This window comes from Carassius auratus, unplaced genomic scaffold (assembly GCF_003368295.1).
Source record: "Carassius auratus strain Wakin unplaced genomic scaffold, ASM336829v1 scaf_tig00040180, whole genome shotgun sequence".
Classification (NCBI taxonomy): Eukaryota; Metazoa; Chordata; class Actinopteri; order Cypriniformes; family Cyprinidae; genus Carassius; species Carassius auratus.
The window spans coordinates 1-15,000 of record NW_020526575.1 but is presented as its reverse complement, the minus strand read 5'-3'; the positions used below and the strand labels follow the sequence as shown (position 1 = coordinate 15,000).

Here is a 15,000-nt window from a genome sequence, read left to right as displayed (position 1 = left end):
TGCGCTTACACAAATTTCACAAGTAGGCGCTGCCTGAAACTGTCTTTCAGGTATCAGTGCTTGCTGTTTGTGAGGTAAACATCTCTTTCTCTTCTGTGTGTTGACTCCCTCGGGGCTGCAGAGGGCGCTGTGGGGTCACCGGACTCCCGCGCGCGGCAAAATGGCGGCGGCCGCCGGAGCGCTTCTCCCCGGCGACGGGATCGTGATCGCGGGAAAACTCTACTCGGGGGTCGCGCTCACGCTGGACACCTGCCTGCTGCCGCATGAGCGCGTGCACTGCAGCCCCTCGCGCGCGCACGGACTGTCCGCGCGCACGGAGGAGCAGCTTCGGAACCGGATGTGCGAGATGATCCAGAGTGCGGGAATCCTGCTCGGCTTGCCTCAGGTCCACGCGCTTTTCTGTCGCCTAGCAACGACTCCTCACCCCTAGTTTCAGAACCGGCTCGGTCTGGACTCAAACTGGTCTGGTCTGGTTTTGGGTTCTGATCAGCTGCTTGTAAAGAGAGTCCAGTCGGTCAGGTCAAACCCAAGAGCTGTTCAGCACAGAAGAAACTCTATTTTAGACTGTTTAGACACGTTTTCACTAGTATGAGGTTTAAATAACACCTAAAAGTCACTCATTTCTGTACTAACTGAAGGTTTGTCATGCTAGTAACGTTAGCATCGTGCATCCAGAATTGTGCTCTATTCTATGATGTTTGTTTAGTTGTGTTGTTGTTTGTGTCGTCAGGTTGCCATGGCAACAGCCCAGATCCTGTTCCATCGGTTCTTCTACTGTAAATCGTTCGTGAGGTACTGCGCAGAGGTGAGATGCTAACAGTCCACTCTAGACCTCTGGACTAGCCGTCTGGCCCTCGCGTATGACCTCATGACCTCTGACCCTGTCGCAGACGGTGGCCATGGCGTGTCTCCAGCTGGCGTCTAAGATCGAGGAGGAGCCGCGGCGCGTGAGGGACGTGCTGAACGTCTTCCATCACCTCAGAGACGCCGCAGGAGACAGGTAACACTGAGCGTAGCACCACAGCATCACTCCTCCAGTGGCCAGTCGATGAGTTACAGGTTTAGTCACTTCAGTGTTGGCTTCTCGAGAGGGAGCGGGTCGGTTCTGACGCTGCGGTGTCTCCGTCAGGTGCCGCGGTCCCATGCTGCTGGACGACAGCTACGTCAGCCGTAAGAGTGACGTGATCAAAGCAGAGCGGCGCGTGCTGAAAGAGCTGGGCTTCTGCGTCCACGTCAAACACCCGCACAAGGTCAGGCTCCCGCGCTTTCACGCACATATCGTGCACTGTAGGCCAGAAACACACTTTATACAGAAGTACGCAGAATCTTCACGGTTAGACTGATGCATGTTTTACTGGTACAGCATATTCTACATTTAGACCAGTAATGCACCTTTAACACAAGTATGCAGATTCTGGGGTTGCATGCCATGATTAAGCTGATGCATTTTTACATGCATCTCCTGCGTTTTAGTCCAGAAATTTTCTTTAAATGCAAGTGTCACATTTTTAACTTTGAGACTGAGGTCAATCGAGTGACTCAAACACAACTATTACAGAAGGTTCAAACACTCACTGATGCTCCAGAAGAAGAAACCATTCATTTTGAGCTGGGGTGTGAAAACTTTTGAACAGAATGGAGAAGCGTCCGTGCACTGGCGTATCGTATGTTTCTGGTCTTACTGTGAGTGTTCCCTGTGCAGGTGATCGTGATGTATCTCCAGGTTCTGGAGTGTGAGAAGAACACCAGATTGCTTCAGATGTCCTGGTGAGATCCTCAGCTCAGTCTGTCTCGAACTGAAAGCGTCTCAGTTGTGTTGATTATAACATCTGTCTGTGTCTGAAGGAACTACATGAACGACAGCTTGAGGACTGATGTGTTTCTGAGGTTCAGCGCTGAGACAGTTGCGTGTGCGTGTATCTTTCTCTCCGCACGGGTTTTACAGGTGAACACACACACACACACACGCACACACACACACACACACACTGACCCTGTCCTTCACACTGTCTCTCTGTGGTCAGATCCCTCTGCCCGACCGGCCGCCCTGGTTCCTGTTGTTCGGAGCATCAGAAGAGGACCTGATGGAGATCAGTGGGTGTGTTCTGAGGCTGTACACGCTGCAGTGTGAGTCTCTGGCTGCTCTGCTGCAGACGGTGGAGGAGATGCGCTCAGTACTGGACACTCAGTATAACTCCAGTAAACAAGCAGGACTAGTGTCTGGGACTGAAACCCCCACAGACGGGTTCTCTCCGGCGTCTAAAGCTGGTGCGTTCACATCTGGAGCACAGCTCTGAATCTGACGGATGTGCAGAACTGGAACGAGCAATCAGCAGTTACCTTTGTGCAGCGCTGCTTCACTATAATAAACACACATTTGTCTTTTTCAGCTCAATTCACTTCAGTTTTGTTTCATTCCTTCCTATCAGTCGACTTTACTGAAGTATTAATTGTTTTATAAACATTTCAAGCTCTCTATTAATGCATTAAATCTCTCTCAGCGTCTCCTGCTGAAAACCAGAAGAACCACGACTCTCCTCTGTCACGTCTCGCTCTCAAAAACGCCTGTCGAAAGATCACAAGAGACGGGTGAGTTATAGACATCTGGAGCTTCATATATTGTCCTCCGAGCAAACCACACATCACTGGAGAGATCATTTATTCAGCTTTGATTAGACACGGTGTGATTTGTGAAGGGCGTGATGCAGTGTGCTTCACCTGTGTCTGTCTCAGGAGGAAGCGTCTGAGTCGCAGTGATGAAAGGCGATGTGACCGCTGTGTCCCGTCGCCCCCCAGACGCAGGTAACCCTCACACACACACACACACACCTGTGGAGGAGTCTGACCGCTCTGTGTTTCAGGCGCAGTCGCAGTGTTTCCTCTCCATCTCCTGGACACACACACTCCCACAGACAGCAGCGGAGTGAACGAGAGCGAGCGCGGAGAAAACCATACTCCACCCACAGGAGATGATGTCATCGGGCCGGGGGAGGGGCCAGAGCTGACCAATCAGACGCCGTCTGTGAAACCTCTTAGACTGTGTTTGTAATGTGTGTTAGAGCTGCACGGTTCATCGTTAAAAGATCACGATCCATTCAGTCTTTCAGAATCGTGCAGCTCTGTTGTGCTTTTATAAAATAAATGTAGAGAAGAGTTTAAATAAAAGGGATCATTGTAATAGCTGCGTCTGCATGACTCTATTCATGACTGTTGTGTTCTAGCATCATTGCTACACTTAGACATTTGTTTAGACCCTTGATATTAAGCCTGTGATTTTAAAACAGGGATTTAATAAACCCACCAGATGGAGTTTATCATTATAGGATTGGTGTGTACACACACTTCCAACACACATTTATGTTCACACAACAACTAAAGTGAAGGTAGCATCTGATGACCCCTTTAAGGAGCGGTGTTCACAAAGTAAGACATCTCCTTCAGGATAATAAATGCTCTTTTTAAGGTAATCTTTTCCAAACTTGATTGATTTCAGTGTGCTGTGGTCTCACTGAGACAGCTAACTATAATCTGGTTGTTTACTGGTGATGAGTGCAGGAGACCAGTGAGGGAACATTTCTACCAGTGGAAGCCTGTTTATGCACAGAATAAAGATCATTGGGACATTATCTCACAATTCTGACTTCTCTCTGAATTGCAAGTTCTAAAGTACAATTCTAAGGGGAAAAGAGGCTTTCTTGTTTGTTTTTAAAAACTTCTCACAATTGTGTGTTATAAAGTCAACACTGCCAGATGTGAACTCACAATTCTGAGACAACAAAGTCAGAATTACATGTAAAAAGAGGCTGTCTGTGTATATCATACGTACATCGACATAAACGTACAAAACTAGTTTTCAGAGTCAGACCAGTTTCACACTGAATGTCATTAGCTCACTGTGACTCTTTAGGAGGACTTTATTAACCCTCAGGAGTCGTATGGAGCACTTTTTATGATGGATAGATGCACTTTTTTTGGGGTTTTCAAATCTCAACACCCGTTCACTGACATTATAAAGCTTGGAAGAGCCAGGATGTTTTTTATATAACTCTGATTGAGTTCGTCTGAAAGAATAAAGTCACTCACAGCTAGGATGGGAGAAATATCCCTTTATTAAAGCAGTATCTGTGTCTGATTTTTCTGCTTTTACAGCTTCATCTTCAGTCTATGTGACTTCTGTATGGGATGTTCCCTTAACATTCACATAACTCCCCAAAACAAATAAAGGTTCTTCAGATAAGCAGAAGTGTGTTGTGTGTTTGGACTAACATCACCATCACTGGCTCTAATCAGCTCATTATCATTCTAATGATTCATGAGCTCACCGTGCGTCGTTCTTACGTAACAACGTAACGTAAAAATTTCTAGACTTATGGCAAAAAAATAAATAAATCCTTGTCCAGGGACTTTTTTTTTCTTTTTTGTAATGCATTGTTCTTAGAGCTCATTAATTGTAGCGGTGCCTCAGGTGTTGAAATAGATTTGTTATACATTATACATGTTCACATGTATTCCGTTTGCAGCGTGTATATACTATGGAAGGCCAAGAGGGTCAAATACATGTGAATTTTAAAGCGTCAATAACACGTTAAATACGTGTTGTTTACGCGTGAAAAATCAGCGCATATTTAACGTGTATTTCACGTGTTAAATACACGTGAAGTACGCGTTAAAATCAGTTTGAACGGGTCAATGTCATTGGCTGCTGAGGACTTGGGTCAAACCACTTCTGTGAGCTTAGAGGGGTGTACCATTCATAGACAGGCAACCACCATTTAACATGCTATAGATCAGCTTATTCTGCCTTTTTATTTTGTCTTTTTTTTCTTTTCTTTTTTTGTATAGCCTATAGAAATAATATATTTAAGTTTCAGTTTTACATGCCTTTTTTTGAATAAACACATTTGTGGACAATCTAGCTTTAATAGTAGTCACTCTTAAAGGGTTAGAAGTAAAGCAACAAATCTGTTTTATGTATGGTAACTGTAAAATTATTACTGAAATATAATTAGTAATTAGTTACACTACAAGTTACTGCAAAAGTAATATTATTAAAATAACAAAATTACTAGTAACTACTTACTGCTCAACTCTGACTTTCAGTAAAAAAAAAAATATGTGAATATATATATATATTTGGACATTCTCCTGCTGAGAAATAACTGATAAAAATGTAAGAAAAAATTTAGTGTTCAAGATAAATTATTTATATCTGTCTTATTTGATATTCAATATCTCCGGACACACATACGTTTAGTTAAAGTATCGGTTTCAAATGTTTTGTGATAGTATAAGACTTAAGTTAGCATCGAGCATTAACATTTGTGTGGGGGATATAGTTACAATGGACGTAAGCAATCAATTCAGGTTTAAGATATACAAACCATTGAAATCAATATCTGTCTTTAGAAAACAATCATTTTAGGAATCAACAGCTTTTATTGTGCTTACATTTACAGCTATCGCCAGCAGGTGGCACTTATTGAAACCTCTTTTTGTTCAGCAATTCTGCACTTTTTGTTCAGTGATTATGCACTCATCAGACAATCAGTTATTAGGGACACAGGTGATGTTATAAGACATAAGCATTTAAGACTTTCAGGATTAGAATGAAAACTTGTACTAGGGTCAGGACAGAAGTATTCTACTGCTACCACCGTCAAAACCAACGCATCAATATTACTAATCATATTTTTCAAACTGCTGAATTAAAATCAATAAAAAATAGAAATCATTTGAAAGCTTAGAGTCTGAGCATTACAATGCATATAGCATGTTGATCAACTCCAAAATAGTGCCAAGTTATTTGCTGAGACAAAAAATAATCATCATTTTGCCATGTACTCTAATATTTATAAAAATATCACACAACTCGGATACACATGTGCCATATGTCATCTGAAAGGTCTCATGAAGTAGAATAAAACAACAGGGCTCTAGGCTCATTCTTTTCACTTGTTACACTAGTGCGCCTAACTTTTTTCTTACAAGTCCACTTTTTTTTAAATCGCTGTCCATATAAACAATATTGACTTGTAGCCTAAAAGATTAACTAACAATCTGGTCAACATAATGTATTTGAAGCACATTTCTACAAGAAAGATAACTTACTGAAAAAGTTTTGGTGCTTAAAGTGTTTCACTGAGGTGAAATTTAAACCTAAAACATCTCAAGATGTATGAAATAAAAAGAAAATCTAAATTAAGGTTTTAAGGGCTTCAAACTGAACATATCATGGCTCAATGTCTTATGGACTATCCTCCACTACAGTCATTAGCATCAAAATCTTCCAGACTTGGCCCTCTATACACTGATTCAAAGTGATTATATTTTGTTTCATTATTTTTTTTAAAGTTAATTTTTAAAAGCGTTTGGAGCATTTTTTGTTTGTTAAATGTAAGTTTTAGGTTTTTTTAAGTAACAACCAAGCTGCCAGCTTAGCAAAGCCAGCCCTGGCGACACAGATTCAGAAAACACTAGTTTATTAGTAAAGAATTAAAATATCTTCTTCTTAAGCCTATTATTTGAACGCAGAACTGTTCAGCAGTGCTCCTGCGAACACAAAACACCGTCGAGCCACTCTTTACAGTCGTGGCATCACGGTCTCCTGTTGTTTCCACTAGGGCAGCAAGTTTTTTTTTCATCGCTAATTGATGAATGTCTAAAATATAAAAGTAAGAAGAAGTCTAAACCGACTGGAGGCCCGGCCCACATCTGAACAATCGAAGCCCGGCTCGAGGGGGTAAAAAAGGTCGGGGCCCGTCGGGCTCATGCTAAAATGCAGGATTCTAGCATCTGTTGTTGAACCACAGGGAGACCTTCAGAGTCGCAGAGACTTTTTCCCCTTGAATGGCTAGTTGCACAGCTGCGACCTCAGAGTTTTTTCACTCGCACCATTGAGAAATTGTTTGAGGCTTTGAATAAACTAGAGCGAGTTTTGTACAAGAAGTCAACCCCAGACCCATATAATAATAATAATAATAGGCCTATTGATGTCACTGTTTTACTTGTAACTTCATAAAACAAGATTTCAGTGTAAAATTATGCACCAGCATTTAGAGTAGAATCTCCTGATTAAAAGAGCCCAAAACTATCTGTCAAATCTGTCATTTATATCTAAAGATTTTCCATGTAAAATTTATAACACACATAAAACTGCACATGTAGTTTAGCCAAAAATCTGTGTCATGTAGGCTTTCCACTCATAATTTAATGAAAAAAGCATAGGCTATATCATGAAAAAGACACGTCACTATTTGCAGATTAAAAACTGTCGAAACTCATCATAAAACTCATCATTAAGATCTAAATATACATTTCGTAAAGATATAACACATATAAAAAAAATTTGGGAATGTATCTTAGCAAAAGAAAAAAACAAATCAGAGGTTTCAGTCCCGTGCCGCTTTAGCTCTTAACTTCACCAAACATGCATAGATCCTGTGACGAAGGACGACTCATTTCAGGCATATAAAACTGACTGTTTGAGAATCAGCCAATCAGAAGTGTCACTGCGCTCTGCGGCTCGCGGAAGCAGACAGCTTTAGTTTCAGTTTCGAGACACTTGGAAGAGATCGCTGACGTTGAAAGACTGTCCAATGTTATTTCATAAATAATATAAGAAAGTTTTGCTGTACTTATTTAACAGTTCCTAGTATTGTGTGCGTGCAACTACCAGTAAGTACACTGAAGTTTGTTGTTATTTTTACCTCACTTTTTACCTCAATAATGTCGCGGCATGTTGCTGCTCATTGTCATACAGTATAATGGCGGAGCTTCGCACTGCTCTTGTGTTTAATTGTTGAGAATGATGTTTATTACTGGAAGTGTTGCTATGCAAACTTTATGTGCCTTAATTTGAATAATTTATTTTCTTACACGATGTGTAACGTTGTTTAATTTAATGAGTAACTCTGCAGTCCATAATTATTATATGTTCAGCTGAATTTGGCATATTATATAGTGTGGTAATTAATGTGCAGCAAAGTAAGTAATCTTTGAATAGAGATATCGTGTACTACTGCATTCAAGACATACATACCAAAACTATAATTTAATTTTGATTGTGTTTGTTTTATTATATACCTGTTAGGCATGTAATAATTCTTTGTTATTTATATAGAGTTTACATTTTTACTGATTTATGTCTGTATCTTTATTTCAGAACCACACACATATACTTTCAATCTTTATTTCAATAAAACACCTAAACGGAACATCTCGTCTGCATTCTAATCGATGCCCCCTGGTGGTCACAACCTTCCAAAAACCAGTCAAATTATACAGTCCTTAACAATCACCAAAACAATTGGTCCTTCGAGCCGGAGTACGTGTGATCACCGTGGGATTGTTAAGAGATGTTCTCGGATCAGTATACACGCACAGAAGATGCTCGACCCCGCCGAGAGACCCGGCGACCAGCCTGGATGGAAGACTATGACATCCCCCCACAAGCATTACAGCAGCCCTCTCGTTTACCTCAACAATCGGTTAGCCTGTCAGAGCAACAGCGGCCTTACGACAGTATGGTTAGATTCCCAGAGAGACACGCCAGGATGACGCCTCTCACACCACCACTGCTGCATGAGGATGGGAGTGTCATTCGGGGAGCGGAAGCCGTCTATCCACGTCAGTTTGAGTATACAGAACCCCTCTTCCAGAGTACGCCCGCCTCGGCCCGATTGAGGCCTGCCCCAGAAACAACGCCTGAGGTCCTTGAAGCTCTTTATAAGCTGCAGGAAGATAATCTAAGGCTGCAGCAACAGGTAATGGACATGCACAGGCGACTTGAAGCCCGCACATCCCTTTCTTCTTTACCTACAACAGCCCCCCCTCAACAGCAGTATAACATAGAGCAGGATGGCGGTGCGTACCAAACCAAGCCAATCACGCCACTTGTGCAAGTTAGTGGTCACACTCTGCCTACGAATGATGATGACTGGCCACCGCCACCGCCACCACCCCCAGTAGCAGACGTTTATCAGCCACCATCACAGGACCTTATGGCAGAGCTCATAACAGCACTGAGAGACATTAGGATTACACAACAGAAGGAGTCTCCCAGACATCCTGAGCCCCATCATTCAGTACCCGGGGTACAGACGCCAGAGTATTGTGTACCCTACACCCCACAAAGATGCGAGTCGCTGCACGAAGAGCTGCAACCCTCTCACTACCATGAGACAGTGTACCGCGGGCCTAAACCCACAATACCTACATTCACCAAAGGGGATCCGAGAGAGTTTGCCAGACTTAAGGTTGCTCTGGAGAACTTACTGCCTGTTGATGCTACAGAGCGTTTTAAATACCAGATCCTGGTGGATCATCTGAAGTATGAGGAGGCACTTCTAATAGCAGACTCATATACAAACTCACTGCAGCCCTACACTGACACTATGACAAGCCTAATTGAGCATTATGGACAGCCTCACCAGCTAGCTCTCAGGAAAATAGCTGATTTAATGGAGGCACCCAATATTGCACGGGGTGACTCCAGTGAGTTTAAGCGATTCGCTTTGAAAGTGAGAGCACTCGTGGCGATGTTAGACCAGCTTGGGGACACTGGAAAGACTGAGCTTTACTGTGGTTCACATGTTACACGGCTGATGTCTAAACTGCCACATGATATACGGGCCGAATTTAAAAGATTCCTGTACCCAATGCGTGTTACAATCCCAAGCCTATTGCACTTTTCTGACTGGCTTGACTACGAGCTGAAGATGCAGGAGACAGTGTATGAGCCTCTAACCAGTGAAAACAAGAGCAGAGCAGGACCCAGAACAGAGCGCCGCCGTGACACTAGGAGTGGTAAGAATACCAACATCATGCATACCACAGACCAACCCGAGGGCACACTGGCAGTAGTAAAGGCCTTATCAAGCACCAAGCAGCCAGAGAGGACAGCATACTGCCCTTACTGCTCGAACACGCAACACTTCCTAGATAAGTGTGCAAACTTTGCACAGCTTACAGTGGAACAGATAACAGCGTGGATTAAGAGCAACAAGAGGTGCTGGCGATGCGGTCGCACACACCAGGCTGCACAGTGCCGCTTGAAAATGACATGTCACAAGTGTAAGGGGAGACACCTGCAAGCTTTGCATGAAGTGAATATAAAACCTGCAGCTGAGGATACATCCTGCCTTATCAGCACAACTAATGAAGTTCCGTATGTGGACAGGCGGGCTGGATGCAGCCAAGTGCTACTGAAAGTGAGTAAAGTGCTGCTGCGCAATGGTGAACACACCTTGGAGACATATGCCATCCTTGATGATGGATCGGAGCGGACCATTCTCCTCCCTGCAGCAGCGCAGAGCCTTAAGCTTACTGGTGAACCAGAAAATCTGATCCTCAGAACTGTTCGGCAAGATATCAGGGTTCTGCACGGCACTGCAGTGTCGTTCTCCATCTCCCCAGTAGATCATCCAAAGAAGTCCTACAAGATACACAGAGCATTCACTGCTGATCAACTGGGTCTGGCTGAACACACTTACTCAATGAAGGCACTTCAGAGGAAGCACAAACATTTAAGAGGTCTCCCTCTCCAGACGATTAACAGAGTGCAACCCCTGTTGTTAATTGGGTCAGATTATACCCACTTAATCACTCCAGTGGAGCCGGTGCGTGTGGGAACCCACGGGGGACCAGCCGCAGTGAAGACAAAGTTGGGCTGGACACTTCAGGGGCCGATCAGGTATAGCAAGGCGCAGGCAACATCACAACAGTGTCTGCACATCTCCACCCTCTCACCCACTAACGAGCTTCTACAGAGTGTAGAGAGATTGTGGCAGCTGGACGTTCTGCCTTACAGGAGTGAAAAGCTTGTCACACGCTCCAGGCAGGATCAGGAAGCAGTCCGCCTGCTGGAGGCAAAGACCACAAGGGTAGATGTTGATGGAATTCAGCGCTACGCTACTCCCCTCCTCAGGGTGAAGAACATGCCACTGCTTCAGGCACCTAAGGAGGCTGTGCTAGCTAATCTCCGCAGTACAGAGAGGCGTCTGCGGCGAGACCCTCAAAGAGCAGCAGCATACTGTGCAGAGATCGGAAAGCTGGAAAATGCAGGCTATGCAGTTAAAGTGTCAGAAGATGAGCTGAGCAAATCAGCTGAGTCGTGGTTCATCCCACATCACATGGTGAGCCATAACGGAAAGAACAGGATTGTGTTCAACTGTTCCTTCAAGTATAAGGAAAACAACCTCAATGAGCTGCTGTTGCCTGGGCCCACCTTAAGTTCCAGTCTACTGGGTGTACTGCTGCGCTTCAGAGAGCATGCGATTGCTATCAGCAGTGATATTAAGGGCATGTTTCATCAGGTGAGGCTGCTCCCCGAAGATAAGCCCTTGCTTCGCTTCCTGTGGCGAGACCTGAAAACAGAGGAACCACCCAGCATCTACACATGGCAAGTCCTTCCGTTTGGCACCACATGTAGCCCCTGCTGTGCAACTTATGCGCTGCAGAAACATGTGTTTGACCATAGTCAGCCAGGTGAAGATGTTCGAGTGTCAATAGAACGATCCTTTTATGTGGATAACTGTCTGCAAAGCCTCCCATCTGTTGAAGAAGCCCGTCACCTGGTCGACAAACTGACCTCACTGCTGGCTACAGGTGGATTTGAATTACGCCAGTGGGCCAGTAACACCCCTGAGGTCATCAGCCATCTGCCCAAAGAAGCAAGATCTGAGAGCAGTGAGTTGTGGCTCAACGAGTCAGGTACTGACCCACAGGAGCTGGCCCTGGGACTCCGCTGGCTCTGCAATTCAGACACTTTAAGGTATAAATACCATATGCTGGACCAACCCACACCCACCATGCGAAACATATACAGAGTTCTGGCACGCCTGTTCGACCCTCTGGGATTTATAGTCCCTTTCACTACAAGGGCCAAGGTCTTGGTGCAGCACTTGTGGGACAAACAGAGAGACTGGGATGACCCTTCACTGCCTGAAGATGTGCTGGAGCCATGGATAATGTGGGAGAAAGAATTGCAGTATCTTTCTCAGATTCTACTGCCTCGCTGCTATGTGAGCCCTGAGATGAACACTTCAAACCTCCAGAGAGATTTACACATCTTTGCTGATGCGTCAGAGAAGGCATACGGCTCAGTGGCCTATCTGCGCACGGAGAGTTCACAGGGCTGTGTGGAAGTGTCATTCCTGCATGCTAGATCCAGAGTGGGCCCGAAGAAGCAGCAATCAATACCAAGACTAGAACTGTGTGCTGCCCTGACAGCTGCACAGCTAGCTGCACTACTTCAAAGAGAGCTGACTGTGAACATTCGCAATGTTATATGTTGGACCGACTCCACAACAGTACTTACATGGCTTCAGTCGGACTCCTGTCGGTACAAAGTATTCGTGGGAACAAGAATAGCTGAAATCCAGGAGCTGACTGATGTCCGGGCCTGGAGATATGTGGATTCTGCCAACAACCCAGCTGATGACATAACGCGGGGAAAAACATTGCTGGAACTGGCTGGTAAGAACAGATGGAGTCAGGGCCCTGCCTTCTTACAACAGTCGCCTGAATTCTGGCCTACACAGCCAGCCACAGAGATGACTGAGAATCCTGCTGAGCTGCGAAAACCTACTATCTGCTGTCTCACTACAAGTATACAGACATCTCTGCTATCAAATGCTAATCAGTTTTCCTCATTCAGAGCACTGATAGAAGCGGTTGCACAATCTAGCCCTGTGTCATCAGTGAGCCCAGTCAGTCTTTCTGCTGATGACTACCGAGAAGCAGAGAGAGAAGTATTGAGACGAGCCCAACAGGACAGCTTTGCTGAGGAGCTCAGTCTTTTGAGTACCGGTAAGCCAGTAGCTGCCACCAGTAGGCTGATTTCCCTAGCACCAGAGTATGACAAGACTGTGAGACTCATCCGGGTTGGAGGAAGGCTCCGCCGCAGCGACCAGTTAGAACCAGATTCTATTCACCCAGTGGTCCTGGACCATCAGCATAAAGTGACCCAGCTCATCATTCAGGACATGGACAAGAGCCTTCACCATCCAGGATCAGAGCGCCTTTTTGCAGAGCTGCGTCGAAAATACTGGATTCTGCATGGCCGTGAAGCTGTAAAGCGCCATCAGCACTCCTGTCCGGACTGCCAGAGATGGAGTGCTTCTCCAGTAGTGCCCAAGATGGCAGACCTCCCACAGTCTAGATTACAGCTGCTGAAGCCCCCGTTCTTCTCTACGGGCATGGACTGCTTCGGGCCTTTCACAGTGAAAGTTGGCCGTCGCCATGAGAAGAGATGGGGCATACTATTTAAATGCATGACGACGCGTGCTGTGCATGTGGATGTTTTGTCCAGTATGGACTCGGATTCCTTTTTGATGGCCCTCCGCCGTTTTATAGCACGAAGGGGTAAACCAGCAGAGCTCTGGTCCGACCAGGGCACTAATTTTAAGGGAGGTGAAAGAGAACTCCAGGAGGCCTTCAGGTCATTACACTCCACACTCCAAACTCAACTGGCTAAACACCAGATCCGGTTTCAGTTTAACCCCCCAAGCGCACCACACTTTGGAGGAGTCTGGGAAAGGGAAGTGAGGTCTGTTAAAGCTGCACTGTATGCCACCATCCAATCACAGACTGTCCCTGAAGAGGTCCTGCGGACGGTACTTATTGAAGTAGAAGGGATCTTAAATTCTAAGCCACTGGGATACGTTTCAACAGATGTGGCTGATGCTGACCCAGTAACCCCCAACTTGCTCCTCATGGGGCGGCTAGACCCCTCTTTACCACAGGCTGTGTATGCTGAGTCTGAGCTCTTGAGTCGCCGCCGTTGGAGACATACTCAGGTGCTGGCTGACCAGTTTTGGTCCCACTTTATACGACACTACCTCCCGACTCTTCAGGCTCGCTCTAAGTGGCACAAGGAACCCAGCTCAGCTGAAAACTGGAACCATAGTGATGGTGGTGGACCCACAGCTGCCCAGGGCACAGTGGCCTTTAGGTCATGTCACTGAGGTTATTCCAGGAACTGATGGGAGAGTCAGGACTGCAGTAGTCAAAGTCAAGGACAAAATCTACACGAGGCCCGTCGCTCGCCTTGTAGCTCTGCCTGCCATACCAGACACTGATACGGTCAGTCCTTCTTAGATTGGCAAATATAGTGTAACAAATTTGGGGGCGGCTGTGACGAAGGACGACTCATTTCAGGCATATAAAACTGACTGTTTGAGAATCAGCCAATCAGAAGTGTCACTGCGCTCTGCGGCTCGCGGAAGCAGACAGCTTTAGTTTCAGTTTCGAGACACTTGGAAGAGATCGCTGACGTTGAAAGACTGTCCAATGTTATTTCATAAATAATATAAGAAAGTTTTGCTGTACTTATTTAACAGTTCCTAGTATTGTGTGCGTGCAACTACCAGTAAGTACACTGAAGTTTGTTGTTATTTTTACCTCACTTTTTACCTCAATAATGTCGCGGCATGTTGCTGCTCATTGTCATACAGTATAATGGCGGAGCTTCGCACTGCTCTTGTGTTTAATTGTTGAGAATGATGTTTATTACTGGAAGTGTTGCTATGCAAACTTTATGTGCCTTAATTTGAATAATTTATTTTCTTACACGATGTGTAACGTTGTTTAATTTAATGAGTAACTCTGCAGTCCATAATTATTATATGTTCAGCTGAATTTGGCATATTATATAGTGTGGTAATTAATGTGCAGCAAAGTAAGTAATCTTTGAATAGAGATATCGTGTACTACTGCATTCAAGACATACATACCAAAACTATAATTTAATTTTGATTGTGTTTGTTTATTATATACCTGTTAGGCATGTAATAATTCTTTGTTATTTATATAGAGTTTACATTTTTACTGATTTATGTCTGTATCTTTATTTCAGAACCACACACATATACTTTCAATCTTTATTTCAATAAAACACCTAAACGGAACATCTCGTCTGCATTCTAATCGATGCCCCCTGGTGGTCACAACCTTCCAAAAACCAGTCAAATTATACAGTCCTTAACAATCACCAAAACAGAT

The 15,000-nt window shown here is 44.6% G+C and overlaps 2 protein-coding genes across 6 annotated transcripts; both read left to right on the top strand.

Annotated features, from left to right (window-relative positions):
- Positions 1-57: 57 nt before the first annotated feature.
- LOC113084552 (cyclin-L2) lies at positions 58-3,178 on the top strand. Of its 3 annotated transcripts, none has more exons than XM_026254877.1 (10): positions 58-385; positions 731-805; positions 891-1,000; positions 1,130-1,250; positions 1,703-1,767; positions 1,846-1,945; positions 2,025-2,268; positions 2,502-2,589; positions 2,734-2,802; positions 2,862-3,178. In XM_026254877.1, exons 1-10 carry the CDS (start codon positions 161-163, stop codon positions 2,971-2,973), a joined length of 1,209 nt encoding a protein of 402 aa, XP_026110662.1. In that variant the 5' UTR covers positions 58-160; the 3' UTR covers positions 2,974-3,178. The 3 variants fall into 3 exon arrangements, with proteins under 3 accessions (XP_026110662.1, XP_026110663.1, XP_026110664.1); XM_026254878.1 differs by having other exon boundaries at positions 59-385; positions 2,025-2,127; XM_026254879.1 differs by lacking the exon at positions 58-385 and adding an exon at positions 392-638.
- A 4,265-nt stretch (positions 3,179-7,443) lies between these two features.
- LOC113084551 (uncharacterized) lies at positions 7,444-14,906 on the top strand. Of its 3 annotated transcripts, none has more exons than XR_003283772.1 (2): positions 7,444-14,368; positions 14,855-14,903. XR_003283772.1 is itself a non-coding variant. In XM_026254875.1 (2 exons), the coding sequence occupies exon 2, from the start codon at positions 8,355-8,357 to the stop codon at positions 13,962-13,964; it is 5,610 nt and encodes a 1,869-aa protein (XP_026110660.1). In that variant the 5' UTR covers positions 7,444-7,674; positions 8,162-8,354; the 3' UTR covers positions 13,965-14,906. The 3 variants fall into 3 exon arrangements, 2 of the variants coding, with proteins under 2 accessions (XP_026110660.1, XP_026110661.1); XM_026254875.1 differs by having other exon boundaries at positions 7,444-7,674; positions 8,162-14,906; XM_026254876.1 differs by having other exon boundaries at positions 7,444-10,690; positions 10,808-14,906.
- Positions 14,907-15,000: the final 94 nt, after the last annotated feature.

Bases quoted from the DNA above. Each gene is read 5' to 3' on its own strand.
- LOC113084552 (XM_026254877.1), top strand. From the start codon at position 161: ATGGCGGCGGCCGCCGGAGCGCTTCTCCCCGGCGACGGGATCGTGATC. The intron at 1,001-1,129 runs GTAACACTGAGC...TGTCTCCGTCAG, and splicing joins AGAGACGCCGCAGGAGACAG to GTGCCGCGGTCCCATGCTGC. The intron at 1,768-1,845 runs GTGAGATCCTCA...CTGTGTCTGAAG, and splicing joins AGATTGCTTCAGATGTCCTG to GAACTACATGAACGACAGCT.
- LOC113084551 (XM_026254875.1), top strand. From the start codon at position 8,355: ATGTTCTCGGATCAGTATACACGCACAGAAGATGCTCGACCCCGCCGA.